The sequence below is a fragment of the Merops nubicus genome, unplaced genomic scaffold, assembly GCF_000691845.1.
Source record: "Merops nubicus isolate BGI_N331 unplaced genomic scaffold, ASM69184v1 scaffold8223, whole genome shotgun sequence".
Classification (NCBI taxonomy): domain Eukaryota; kingdom Metazoa; phylum Chordata; class Aves; order Coraciiformes; family Meropidae; genus Merops; species Merops nubicus.
This window is the reverse complement of record NW_008596851.1, coordinates 47,942-62,677: the sequence shown is the minus strand read 5'-3', so window position 1 is coordinate 62,677 and position 14,736 is coordinate 47,942. Positions and strand designations below refer to the sequence as shown.

The 14,736-nt window shown below is 39.8% G+C and overlaps 1 protein-coding gene across 1 annotated transcript in view; it reads left to right on the top strand.

Annotated features, from left to right (window-relative positions):
• Positions 1 to 14,736, top strand: part of APBB1IP (amyloid beta (A4) precursor protein-binding, family B, member 1 interacting protein) — a 48,095-nt gene that overhangs the window by 14,997 nt on the left and 18,362 nt on the right. The window contains exons 6-9 of the mRNA XM_008936505.1: positions 475 to 596; positions 7,678 to 7,752; positions 9,088 to 9,231; positions 11,457 to 11,567. Coding sequence (XP_008934753.1) covers positions 475 to 596; positions 7,678 to 7,752; positions 9,088 to 9,231; positions 11,457 to 11,567 — 452 coding nt within the window. The remainder of the gene's footprint in view (positions 1 to 474; positions 597 to 7,677; positions 7,753 to 9,087; positions 9,232 to 11,456; positions 11,568 to 14,736) is intronic.

The window sequence follows — 14,736 nt, the reverse complement described above, 5'->3', positions numbered from 1 at the left end:
GCATACAATTCTCCCTGCTGACAAAAAGCAATTTTTCATTTCTTCCAATAAGTAAGAAGACAAGGAAATAAGTTTTTCTTTTTTTCAATTTCAGTTGCTGAAGTGAATATATAAACACCATCTCTCCCCACCCCCAATCCCAAGTCATACCATAAACCTTAAAAACAAAAGCAAACAAAAGCAGAAAGCTGTCAAGAGACATGGCTATAACCACCTACTCCTAGCAGGTCACTGTTTCCAGGAATCCAGGAGCATGCCACAGCTGCATAAGGCATCTTCTGTAGCTGATTTGCTCTTTCACATGACACTATTTGCATGTGGTTTTGCTCCCTTGTGTGCAGTGGAAAAGAGTACTGGGCTGCCCAGCTCTGAGTGAACATCAGATAATGATTACATTCTTGCACAGGAATTTCTGCAGCCTTGGGAGAGGGGAGAGAGTTTGAGTGTCTTACATTACCTTTTCTGTCTCTCCAGAAAGGTTTTTTGAAGACCATGAGAATGTTGTTGAGGTGTTATCAAACTGGACTCGACACACTGAGAATAAGATTCTATTTTTGGAAAAAAGTGAGAAATATGCTTTATTTAAAAATCCCCAGGTAAGCTAACATGGTATTTAAGAGTCTACGATTATGTCATTCAGTCTGTATGCTTCCTATTGCATTATTAATCTGCTTTCAGCTCTGTCACTTTGGAATTAGAGAAAGCAAAACTTGTACTTTCAACCAAAAAAAATCCAGAATGTTGAACGCAAAGATTTGAAAATTAGTGCTTTTTGTTCTTTTCTGGTACTGTTACAAAGTCTTGACTGCAGTGGTAAAAAAGGAAGCATGTCATTTTCCACTGGTACAAACTGTTGCTTAGGCAGAGCCCTCAGAACTGGGGTGAGATGGCACAGCTGTAGAAACCTGGCCTTTGTCAATACTACAGTTTCTCCATTATTTCTGCTGATGAAAATCATCATTTCCTTGAAGGTCTGGTCTTTGCCAGTTGTACAGGAAACATCACAAAGGGTATGCCGAGTACTACAGAGCGTTTATCTGGATTTCATTTAGACTGGGAAGAATTGGATGAGCAGAAACTGGTATGCACTAACTTTGTAAAAAGAGGGTCTGCGCATTGAATTGCATCAAATTGTTCAGGATAGGTGTATACTGTGTCCACTTCTGGGCTCCCCAGTTCAAGGGAGACAGGCACCTACTGGAAAGAGTCCAGCAGAGGGCTACAAAGAGTATTAAGGGACTGGAACATCTCTCTTACGAGGAAAGGCTGAGGGACATGGGGCTGTTTAGCCTGGAGAAGACTAAGAGGGGATCTTATCAATGCTTACAAATACATAAAGGGTGGGGGGACAAGAGGGTGGGGCTGGTCTCTTTTCAGTGGTACCCAGCAATAGGGTGAGAGGCAATGGGCCCAAACTGGAACACAGGAAGTTCTACTTCAACATCAGGAGAGACTTTCTTACTGTGAGGGTGAGGGAGCACTGCCCAGAGAGGCGCTGGAGTCTTTTAAAAATCTTATTATAAAGATGTCCAGATGTATTACTGAAACAAGTAGACCTCTGGAGAAGGTCTATGACTTCTGCCTATATTCATTCTTTCTTTCTGTGGATTAGTTATGTATCTGGTATAGATTAAACAACAATTAATAAGATGTCATTTTCTAAGGAGGAACAGAGGTTTTGAAATGCAGGATTTGTCCTCTACATCTGTGCTAGCAACATGCTGCTCAGCTAATGCCAGTGGCTTTTTTTAAGATTGTCATTCTGTCATGCAGTCCTTTCAAATATTTTTATGCAGCTTTGTTTCTGAAAACAATTTTTAAAAAGTATTTGGCATACATTTTAGAAAAAGCATTTGCAAAATCCTCAAAATCTTAACAAAGACAGGCACACTTTTGCCTTTTCCTCACCATGATATAATTTACCCTGAAGGGGATTCACAGTAAAAGATTGTTCCATGAATGGCATCAGTGACTCATCTACAGAGGTGGAACGTCACAAGTCTATGACTAAAGATTGAAACAAAAATACATATTGGTACATGTGCAAATAAAGAAAACCTTCATAACACAGGGAAGGTGATGCTTTGTCATGCAGTTGAGTGATGCTGTGCCTGAGTCTTGAAAGGAAATGTACTTGACTCTTGAAAGGAAAGGTTGTCAGGCCTCAACACCTTTCAAAAAGCTGGAATGCTTTGGCTTTATTTAAACAGGGTTATTTGTAAGAGGCAGCTGAGTCTACACTCCTGACTGTAAATGCCGGTCATGCTTTTAAGAACACTGTGTTTGATTTTTCCTTACATGGATTTTGATTTCCTGTTTCTCTTCTGCTGATATAAGCAGATAGGGTGAGTTCAAACTGTGCAGGTGATACCATATGTGTGTGGGTTGTTGTTTTTTTTTTTTTAATTATTATTTTTTAAACAATATTTCTGAAAGTCAGTGAAAATCTGTACAGTGAGTACTTTGTGCTTCTGCTTCCTCATATGTAAGCCAAAAGCAAGAGCCATACCCTCCAACGGAGAACCCATACGCTGAATTGACATTTTATTTTTTCCAAAAAGCAAGTGTACTGAACAGTGTGAGGAGGTGGAATAAGAATTTGTAATGTCTTTCATAAAGCCATAATGAGTTTCATGCTTGAATATTTATTTTGAAGTCAGTGAAACTGGGCAAGTATCCACCAGGTGATACTTTTTTTTTTAACCACTTTGGCTACCTTTATGAATCAAGGTTTTTCTTTTGTCTCCACTGTTACCCACACAGAAGGTGGCAGGGAACCTGATTATTGAGTGTGCTGGAAAATACACACAGAAATCAAAGTGAGAAAAGGGAAATGTTTTTCACTGTACTCCCACTCTAGTAATCCTAATGTCTCTCTATTAGGGTATCTCAGACCATGGTATAGTTTCAAGCTTATGATGCTACTTAAATATTTTTGTTTTTCTGCCTTGGGACTGAAACACAGATATAGTCTTTACACATTTAAGCCATTTTGCAGATGACTTTTTATCAGCCTGTTCGGAGCTTTGCTATTAACTGCCTCCTAGCTTATGTATGTCTGTCATTTGTTTCATGTTCCCTCCTCTTTGAGGATGAAGTCATCCTCAAGGCATGAGAGATCAGCTGTAGTGATTTCTTCAAACATGAGAAAATCAAGTAAACAGATTTGGAAATCAGTTTGGGGGGATTCAAAAGGGCTTTGCCTTTAGCTTTATTTATTACTTGTGATCTTCGGAACAATTACAGATATCTTCTCATATTTTTAATGTGCATTTCTTTAGGGCACACATGATGCAGGTTGCAGTTATAACTGTGTTCTGTTTTATTTTTTCTACACAAACCACGGTGCATTCCGTACACAGTTGCAGCTGGCTGAAATGGGATGCGAGCTGGCCAGTTCTTGCCCCATTCTGGGTGCAGTTTGGGTGAGAATGGACAGGCAGCTTATTGCACAAAGTCATGAGTATAGAGCAGCTGCCTTGTTTGCTCCTTGCTGTCTGATCTGTGCTGTTGCAGACCTTGCAGATCTTCTGGAGAAACAATTTCAATAGCTTGAAAGCAAAACTATAACCTAAGTGGAAGGGAAACAGGGAGGATGCTGCCTTGAACACCTGTTTTTTGCTATGTACTGACAAGTAGCTGCTGGATTGAGCCTGGAGCTCTCATTGAGCTATGTATGAAAAAGGATGAGAGTTATGAGAGATGTGCTCTTTCATTTAGGAAATTTCTTTTTTATTAATACAGAAACACCAATCAGAGAGTTTGGCAGTGCAGTAGATAAAGCTACTGTTCCTGTCATGATCCAGGTTTGGTTTGCTTACATGCTACTAGAGATGTTCTTTGAAACTATTGAAAACACCTTCTGTCTTCCACTGCTTGACATTTATTGAATGGAGACAGATACAGCCTGAAATTTTTTACCTGCCTTTCCCCACAAAAGGGTATGACTGTATCCCTAAGCAGAAAGATTGTACGTGTAGACTGGTGGTACTTCACAGTACAAAGCACAAAATAACTTAAGCTAGCTAGCTATAAAATCTTTACAGGATTTTCTTTTGTTCCTATGGAATTTCCTGCTAATGTAAAGCTGTAGATGGGTCATCAGCTACTTTTGCTGCTGTCCTGCATAAGCACGGGGGAAATGCTGGTGTGATGTCTCTTAAGGATGTCATACCTGGCTAGCAGTATATGTCAAAGCTGTCATCATATCTCTGCTTTGGTCTGAGTTGGGCAGAATGGCTTGGGAGCAGTTGGCTTTGTGTCAGATTTAGCTGGTCTGGGATGTGTAGGCACAGGGAATCATTCAGCAAAACCACTCAACTGCTCACCTCTGTAGCAAATAACCCAAAGAGAGGAAGCAAGCCAAACCCAGTGACAAGGTGTGCCAGCATTCTTTGTTTAGTTTAAGATAACCCAACAGCTAACCCTTTATGTTTGCTTTTCTATGTTATCAGCCCTAGAGAATGAATCCATCCCATTAAGTATGCTCAGTTATCTATCAAAAGAAAGGCATTGTCTTTTGGATATAAAAAAAGCTAATTCTCGAATCTGTAGACATATGCAGAGAGCTGCCCTGTAGCCACATCTTGACCCATTAATTCCATGACATCTCAAACCAAACATGTGTTTCCCAGTGGTGTCCTCAGATAGGAAAGAGTTTGCCTTTTATCATGACCTTTGACTGCTGGACTTGGAATGACCTCTTGTGGACAAATGTGGTTTATCTCCTATAGGATGAATGCTTCTGATCAAAAATAGCAGACCACACAGTGATAAAACAAGCACAGTGTACAGTCTGCTCCTCACGATTTTAGCCACCGACAAATAAGTACTGTGCACTTCCAGATTTCAGGGCAGAGACATAAAGGAGGTAATCAGTAATAAATGGAAAGTGTGTTGAGAGGTGAAAGATGACAGAGTACATCTGAGTAACATTGGGTTAAGTGACAGAGCTCTGTCTCCCTAATGAAAAAGCTGTGTTGTTAGAGATCCAGCATGGATAGCATTACAAACCTGCTTTCTTTACCATTGGTTGTGTCATTACAGGGTGGTCTGTGTTACTGTTAAATAAATGCCAGATGCCTGCATGTGAATCTGTTGCAGTCAGAGGAGCTTTGTTTTCCTATTTTCAGTGCACTGAAGGCTGAGTGAGCCAGATGAATGTTTTCCCCACTGGTAGTAAAGCTGATGAGCCAAGCCTTGTTGAGACAGTGATAAGGTGTACTTACCTTGATAAATCTTCATTGTGTGTTCTATGGGTTGTACTATGTCTTTATAATGATCTATAGAAGAAGACTTAAAGCTTGCATGTCCCTCTCCTTTCCAAATCCATCCCAAAGTCTGGAAGCCCAGTTCAGCCTAACACTGTCCTCTGAGGTTTCACTTCATACCTTCATTAGTGCAAATGTGACTGTGTCAACATGAATCCAGCAGTACTGTGATAGTGCTCCCTGTCAAGAAGAGCTGTTGCAAGTGTACAGAGGACTTGGCTGCAGCTGCTCAGAACAGTGCCTCTTTTTCCAGTGGGATGAGTGGGAGCATGGTCGCTCAGTCAGACCTATGGCTTTGGACTGCATAGGCTGACATTGCTGTATGGGTTGTACTGAGAACACACTTATGTCAGTTTTGTTTGGAGCTGGTTTGGGTTTCTTACCACTATGAATACTGTCTTCAGATGTAGTCATGAAGCTGTGGCCCTTCATCCATGGACTAAAAAGTGCCCAGGAAGTCTGGAGCCAGCTATGTGCTGATGCATATCATAGAGAAGAACGTTGCTGTATTTCCTAGCATAACTTGTCTGTTGTGTTGAATGTTCAAGTTTCTTTTCTTATGTTCATAACAAAGACATGGCATCAGCATAAGCCAAATTGCAGGTGGCTGTGTTTCTGATGTCCCCTGTCTGACTTAATGTAACTTTAAAGAAAGCAGTTTTTAAAGAACTGGTTTTGATATCATCCACACCTCTTCCCCTTCCTCTCCTAGTTCCCCTCCAGAAACTGTCTGTTATAAGGCTTGTGTCCTGGCAGACAGCTGTTCCCCTGCACTGCTTGAAAAAGCTGTGATTGTGTGGAAGAACCAGGTTTCACTTCAGACAAACCACATTACTATAAACACAGTATGCTGGCAGGACAGATTTGCCACTTGTTTGTTTCTCTCTCATGCTGTAAAAACAGCATATTCCTTCATTTATACACTTATTTGTCTTTGGGTAACGTTTGCATTTGAGTTGCAGTTCAGTCATTGAGGAGTTCTAGGCATGTAAATATGTTGCCACATTCTTGTAGTCTTGAGATAAAAAATGGAGTTGAAAAGTCAGATAAACTCATTAGTTTTCTTTTTACAGAACTGCTGAAGAATTATAGAATTAAGAGTAATTTTTAAGTAGATAGCTTTCAAAATTTGTCATGTTTTTATGATTTTGTCTGTTTCCTAGACAGTAATGTTTATTTTATGCTCTTTGTTCTGCAAACATAGCTTTTTGACTAGTTCTAGGGAAATCATTAAGTCTGCCCCATGCATCAGGTATTTCCAAATCCAAGCTCCTCTTCGACATGTATTTTTGTTTAGAAAATGATAAAACACAAGAACTTTGAGAGTTATTCTGGCTGCAAGCCCATGGGTCCAAGTGCTACGTAATGCAGGACATAGCTCCTGGATCTCCCCGCCTCCTTTGGCAGCCGGGCTCTGCTACCTGGCCGTGTTTGCTGTTGAGCAAAGCTGCTGCACGTGCTCCTGGAGCACAGAAGTCCTAGAATGCTCCTGAGCTACCTTCCCAACTCCCTGAATTTGCACATACTGTCCTTTTATCCACCTGTACAATACAGATGGATGCAAAATTTGTTTTTTTTGCTGTTTAACAGTGGGTGAATTTATTTTTACTGGTAACTGTGTTGGTGAGGAATGTGCTTCCTTGTTTGTAGGGCAGACAGGCGCTGGGTCCTCTGAGGGCAGCTGCAGCTTCACAGCCCTCTGCCACAGAGACAGAGGGTCATTTCAAAGTGTAGACTTCTGTTTCAGTAGGCTGGAGCACATATGCCAAGATATCGTGGTGATATTTTCTTCTAATTTCTTCTAGATTTTTGAATACCATCTTCACTGCGTAAAAATAGTTTGCAGAGCTTGAGCGGGGAGGTAAAAATAGAACTTTGGATAAAGGCTTTGGCATATAAGCACCTTTATCAACACTTAAGAGCCAAATTATATCCAAAGGGCCAGATATGAATTGTGCAAGTTACCAAAGTGGGTTGTCAGACTTCCTAGCCTTCTGACACTGCATTGTATTCATTGTACATCAGCATGTAATAAAATGCTATGTTCTCTACCACCTGTAATAATATAGGAAGTGGTGAAAATTGGAATGATAAAATCAAACCCATTGATCCATAAAACTGGCCAAAACCATAAGCCAGTGTTTTTAATTTTTTTTGGATTCTGTATATACATAGGTAATCTTGTAATTTTGTATTACTTTTGAATTCCAAGAATGAAAACTTATGAGCAGGCAGCTGTGATTTAAGTTTTCTGTAAGAAGAATCCATAAGCATCTGCTTCTTGCATCGGCTGGCTTGGGTGCTCAGTATTGAAAGACTGAGTAACTACTGAATGGCTTTGTAATGATCTAGTTGCTTGTACTGATGTCTTTATAATCAGCAACAATTTCTTTTGTATCTTAATCAGAATTTCTACCTAGCAAGCAAAGGGAAGAATGGGAGCCAAGAAATGAATGATAAAAACAAAGAGGCTTTACTGGAGGTAAGCCAACTTTTTAGGTTGATGATGCATACGTCACCAAAACTCTTGCCACCATCTACATCTGCTCTGCAGCAACAACATTTATTTCTTTGTGGGCAAGTGTATAACAGGAAGTTCTGTGGCAGTTGGTATCTTTTGTGTCTAAGGTTTAGTTTGTGGATTTTCCTCTGCATCTGCTGCTCACCATTAAAAATGCAGATTGTGTATTCCTCCATTGGCAAAATTAAACGATGAAGCATGATTGTGTTGTTACAGATCCCAGTGCCGTGAAATGTTTTTACTTAGTGTGTCTTTGAAGAGTAATGCCATGACAACAATAAAAGCAGTGTTACACAAATACTGATGAAAGAAAAGGCTGTGCCACACCCTTAGGCCAGCCCTTTTGACTTTATATTGTTAGTAAGGTTGATCAGTAGTAAACTATTATCTTTTGGGTTAGAAATAGAAGTATTGCTCACCACCTCAAATTGTCCACTCTGCTAACAACAGAAAAACAACCTTGGCACTTTTGCAGAAAGTCTGTTTAGCCTCTTGCTGAAGTTTTATTTCAGTTGTATGTTCGAGAGAGAAAAATCGAGAGCTATATGAAAGAAAAAATTATCACAGTTCTCCTGACAAGCGTTTTGATTTTGGTAAAGTTCACAAAACAAATGCTGTTTTCAGTTGACTGAGGACTCCCATTTCAAAATTAGTGCATCTCTTGAAGGCACCAGATGTCAAACAACAGAAGTCCTGGTAAATTCTAAATGAAAACATTGTGAGAAGTATGGTTTGCATTAAAAATTACCCAACAGAAGTTTCTTCAAGAAAATGATGAAACGTATTTCATGAGATAGTGCTATAAATGCTAGCATGTATTTCAAAAGGAAAGCAGAGATTGAGGGGAGTTCTTTTCTTTTAGCTGTTTTTAGAGCTCTACGCTCTAAAAAAAAAAATAAAAAAAATATTTTTCCCTATGGAAGTTTTTCTCTACAAAACCTATAGTTACAGCAATAGAGAAAAAACTACATCAGCAGTACCAGCCATTGCTTTCTTGTCTTCACTGAGCATGTCTATGTCTAGTTAAAACGTTTTACAGGTTTTTGCTTGATCCTTTAGAGAATGGAGGTTTTGCAAGCCTTCTTTTCCAGTGTGAGACCCCAGCTTACACGGCTGGGTTACCACATGAGCCTGGAAGAGTTTCCTTTGCCTGTCTAAGGTGTTCATGTGGTAACTGCATTTTCGATGTTCATATGTTCACTGTTAAAGGAAATGTCTTTATTTTTCAAGGGAACGTTCTTCTGCTATTTATTAATAGAGTTGTGTTTAATTTATCTTGTGTATTAATAAATACAGGAAAGCTTCTGTGGGACATCTGTCATTGTGCCAGAGCTGGAAGGGGCCCTTTATTTAAAAGAAGATGGAAGAAAGTCTTGGAAGAGGCGTTATTTTCTTCTACGAGCTTCTGGAATTTATTATGTACCCAAAGGAAAAACTAAGGTCAGGAAGACAAATAATCCTTTTAGCAATAAAACAATTCATGGAGGTGAAAGTCAAGAAGTCCCAAGGTGACATTTTAAGAGGACTGTCTGGCGCATCTAAGAGGGTTGGGTTTTTTTTTTAACTTTGACTATACCAGTTGTGCAAATATTAGAATGTAGTCTCTGAATCCTGTCACGTTTCTCTCCTTTTGATTTCTGTGGATGAAGTATTAATGAAATAGTACCCCTCCGGAAGCCAGTAGGGGAAAGCAAAACAGCACAGCACCCTTCAGCTAGTGTTGCGCTGGCAAAATGCTTCACTGTTATATGGGTTCTCTCTGGAAGAATATTTTAAAAGTTCTCAAACTAATGTCTTACCACATAAAAGGTGGAATTTCACTTTGTTTGCTATTGAGTTTCTGCACCATCATGCAGAAATGCTGTACATCTTTTCCTACAGTGATCTTTACCTAGGTAATGTGTTCTGCCTTTTTAAGCTTCTTAAGATTGCCCTTTGTGTAGAAAGAAGTGAGACAGAAGCATCCACCTGACTGAATCAAATGCGCCGACTTTTAGTATTGCAAAATATTTAAAGGGTCTGAGTTACCAGCACTGGAGAAGTAAAAGGGTCCTGCAAACATTGTGTGTAAGATTGGCTGGCTTCTCGTTTCCACAGTGATGAGGTAGAATGGTGAAGCTGGTGTTTTTAGGTTTGTTTGGTTTTTTTTTTTCTGCATTCTGAAAACCATTTCTGTTACCATTTACAGCTCTGTTGATGCTTCATATTTGAAAATTCTGGTGCTGCTAATGGAGCTTTACTGTTATGATTTGTGCTGAAACTTAATTGTGCTGCTATTCCTTGACTTACAAAGGGGGAAAAAAAAAAAGTAATAAAATAGCTTATAAGGGAATGCTGTGGTGCTGCTCCAGTCACCTGTGTTTATAACCAAAGCTCAGTGAAACACAGACCCAGATTACCTCGCTGCTTTCACAGCAATTTATTTTGACTTTACCTGACCCTGAGATAATGTAGAGTTCTTCAGTCAAAGCCCTTAAATTATGAGGGTTCATCCCCTGTCAGGCTGATAGGAAGAGTGCACACGCACCTTGCTGTGCTCATTCAGTTGTGGCTAGAGCCATCTTTCACCGAGGTACAGAAACAAACAGTTGGTGGACAACAGTATCTTCAGCTGCTGCAGCTGTTTTGAAATTCATCATAAAATCATGTTTCCACTTATTGTAAAAAGCAAAGAAGTTTGGCATGCTTTTGGCACTTCATGTTGGCTGTAAAAAATACATTGCAAACCTGTAAAAATACAGGGTTACCTTTGGATAGTTTTGCACATGTACTTTTGGTGTTTTTTGTTGTTTAGATTTTTAACAAAATCCCTGACATCAGCTTCAGGGCAGACAGAGAGAGAGAGAGAGAGAGAGAGAGAGAGAGATTTGAAAACTCAATTTGTAAATAAACCCAACTCAAGGATGTATTGTCATGAAAGTATCAGTAAGAATGAGAACAGCATACAAGAACCGCTGTATGTGGAAATAAACCTTCTGCAACCCTAAGAATAGGTTTTTTTTCTTTTTTCCTGATTTCTTAATTTAGCCAACAGTGAAAATGTGGCACAGCCATTTTTCCATTTCCACTCAAAGGCTTGCAAAAGTTACATTTTGTATGCAGAATTCTACAATAACTGTGCCAGTGACAGACACCGTGTTACTTCAGCAACATATTGTGAACAAGCAAATACTGCAATAAACAGAACAGGAGTGATGCCAGGAAGTCTGAGCAAATTCAAAGCAAACCGGATGAAATGTGAACTTAATCCTTCATGAGAGTTTATTACATATACCATAGAAAAACAAGCTCCCAAAGCACTTTAGAACCCCAAACCTTCTTTCTCCACTCAGAATTGTAAGGGTCTGTTTGCAAGGCCCGTGTCTGTTTTACTGAAGTTGCTTTTTATCATGGTGTCTTATTAACCATAAGCCAAAATCTCCACACAAAGCAATAAAGCACAGCAAAATATTGCACTGTTTTGTATATTGTTCCTAATAGGTACTGACCGTCTTCCAGTTTTTAGTTTACTAATGCACACACTTAAAATTAATCTTTCTTCAGTCAGCTTCATGACAGTTAAAAAAATTAAAACATTTGAATTCATGCACTTGAAAAAAATGCTATTAATGAATTTCACATCAAAGTTTATTTCTAACAATGATGTGCTTGGTTTTCATTTGTAGACATCACGGGATCTGGCATGCTTCGTTCAGTTTGAGAATATAAACGTTTATTACGGTTCTCAACACAAAATGAAATATAAGGCACCTACAGATCACTGCTTTGTATTAAAGGTAACGTACAAAAATATAAGTTCTGCGAATGTCATACACAGTTTCTCCTGTATGTAAGCATGTTTAAGTTTGAAGGTCCAGGGACCCTGATGAGATAGGGTACCTCCTGCAAAATCATGTCTGTTTTCTTCTTTGCTTCCTTGTTGATCAGCAGCGTACCTTTAGAACCTTAATTTTAAAGACAGGTAGTCCTGTGATACATGTAAACACTGTCTGTGGAGTCGTCTTCAGAAGGAGGCTGAGTATGCTTCCCGTGATGGACTGTTCAGGTGACTGGACACATGGACAAATGGCACACAGGGCAGGTGTATGATGGGATGACTGGCCGTCCCTAGTGGTGACATTATCACCTCTGTGAACTGGGTACTAAAGTGTACGCCCGCTTTTTACTTGCAGTGTAGCCAATACCTCTGGAGTGCTGTGTTGAACTGAGATGCAAAATCTTACAGGAATAGTCACCTCGGGTGGCATATGTTATTACACAGCTATTTGTGGCAGGAGGGCAAAAGACACTGTTCACCCACTAATGAAAATCAATGCTTGCTGTTGAAGTATCTCACAGCTGTTTCTCCAGGTAGTAGCACTGCAAATAAGCTGGGAATTCTGCATTCCTCTTAGGAAAGGGAAAGGATCCCATGCTTTTCACATGGTTCAGATAGTAGAAATAAAGCTTTGAGGTTGCAGTAATTAGGCTTTGTTTGATATCTGTCATTAATACAGATTTTAGAATACAGTGGGACTGAAGTGTATAAGACAGGATAATCCTGTTACTGCTTCTCAATTTAAAGGCCTGCAGTGCAAGCAAGATATCAGAAAACAATATCTTGCTATCTCAGAAAAAATGTACAGGAGACGTTCACATCAGAGGTCACATTTCTGGCTGTAGCTGCACGCTTACAGCACTTTTTAATTCAGTTTCATAATGCCTGCTAGCCTAATTTACACATGGCCAAGCAGAAGTGGTTTATAGACCTGGACTTATTTTCAGAAGCAGATGTATCTAATTAACGTAGATGAGCTGTTTTAATGCTACATTTCTCTGCAAAAAGCTCTACAAAAAAACTTTGTCCTTTTTTGTAAAACAGGAATGAGCCTTCTGAAGTTAACAGATAAGCATTATGTCCAAAGAAATACAAGTTCTGATTAAAAAAAAAAAAGAGGGGGAACTTATATAAAAAATAAAAATAAATTGGTTTTCTAAAGAGATGACTGGTCAAAGAAGTATCTCACTAATAGCAGTTATCCACACTCTGCTCAGATGAAAATAAAAGTGTGATTTCTGAAGTACGTGTATCAATGTGCTTAACTGTTCACAACGAACAGGAAAACTTTCGGCACTTTCTGCTATCTTTTGTGGAAAAAGGTATTTTATAACTAAGAACTTAAAAAAAGTCAGAGCTCCTTGCTATATTGAATGTATGATATTGGCACTGCACCCTCAACATGAAATGTGAAAAAACAAGATGAAAAGCTCCCTAGGGAAAGCTTTATGTGTAATGGTCTTCTGAATGTATGAAACCTACTTAGCAAAACTGTTTGCTCTGATGCTTCTAAAATGTGTTTGTGGTATACTAGAATAAATGTCATATCAGTAATATCATTATATCTGAGCAAAGTTACCTAGAGATGAATAGATTATGTTACAGTGAGTGTTCATTTTAATTCCCAGAAATCAGTCCTTGGCAGATTCCTGACTGGCTCTGATTGGATGCTTGGTGGCGCAAAAATGTGGACAGGAACACAGAGCCATTTATTACACTTAGTCACATTTTGTTCCTGTCTGTTTTTATATGGAAAACTCTCAGAAGAAAATACCTCTTTTGCTGGGTGACACTTGTCCTGAGATGTCAAATGAAAACAAACCATTGTCCTTGAGTTATTTCTTAACCTGCCATATTTTGAAAATAAAGCTCTCAAGGTTACAGAATCACAGAATGTGGGGGGTTGGAAGGGACCTCTGGAGATAGAGTCCAACCTCCCTGCCAGAGCAGGACCATCTAGTCTAGGGCAGGTCACACAGGAACACATCCAGATGGGTCTTAAAAGTCTCCAAGGTAGGAGACTCCACGACCTCCCTGGGGAGCCTGTTCCAGTGCTCTGGAACCCTTACAGTAAAGAAGTTCTTCCTCGTGTTGAGGTGGAACTTCCTGTGCTCCAGCTTGTAACCATTGCCCCTTGTCCTATCACAGGGCACAAGTGAAAACAGGTTGCCCCTTTCCTTCCTGACACCCAGCTCTCTTATAATTATACACATTAATTGATCCCCCCCCCTTAGTCTTCTCTTCTCCAGACTAAAAAGCCCCAGGTCTCTCAGCCTCTCCTCCTAAGGCAGGTGTTCCAGTCCCCCAGTCATCCTCCCAGCCCTTCATTGGAATCTCTCCAGTAGATCTCTGTCCCTCTTGAAATGGGGAGCCCAGAACTGGACACAATGCTCCAGGTGAGGTCTCACCAGGGCAGAGTAGAGGGGGAGGACTTCCCATGTTCTGCTGGACACAGCAGAAGATGTGAAGATGAAATGGCAGTACTTTTGCAGACAGGTGCAGTGAGCAAAAGGCAATAGATCTAGCAGATAAACATTTGTCTTTACTATACCGGTAACCCATCAATTTTGAAGGAATTTGGATGCCCAGCTCAGTCCAGGCAAGATGGAAATTCCTTCCCAGCCGAAGTTGTGCTGCTGTGTCTTCGAAGCTCTTCCATTTTCTTCCTTGTGTCTTGGGACAGTGCATTCTGCAGGGGTTCTCTTCCAGTTACTTGTTGGTGTTTGTCTGCAGGAGAAGATAACTGTCTTTAAAGCAAATGGAGGAAAGTAATGGAAGAGTAGCAGTCATAGCCCATGCTAGCTGTTCACTGAGGATGGCTATAAATCAAAGGAAATTTTCACACTGTGGAAAATAGCTTAGTCTGCAGCCCTTACGAGCTCCACCAAGCTGTAACACCACTTGGAAAGTTTTTGAATAACAGCATATCATTACAATTTTTAAAAGAATTGTTGCTTTCTGAGGACCTTCCTTAGGAACTGCTGTGTTAAAACAGTGAACGGTTGTCAGCCTGCTGTGTTTCAAACTGAACTAAAAAACCTGCTCAGCTCAGAGGCAAGAGATGAACTTGTACTTTATAGTGGAGGAGAGATGCAAGGACTTACCAGCGTCAGCAGTATCTTGTTTCT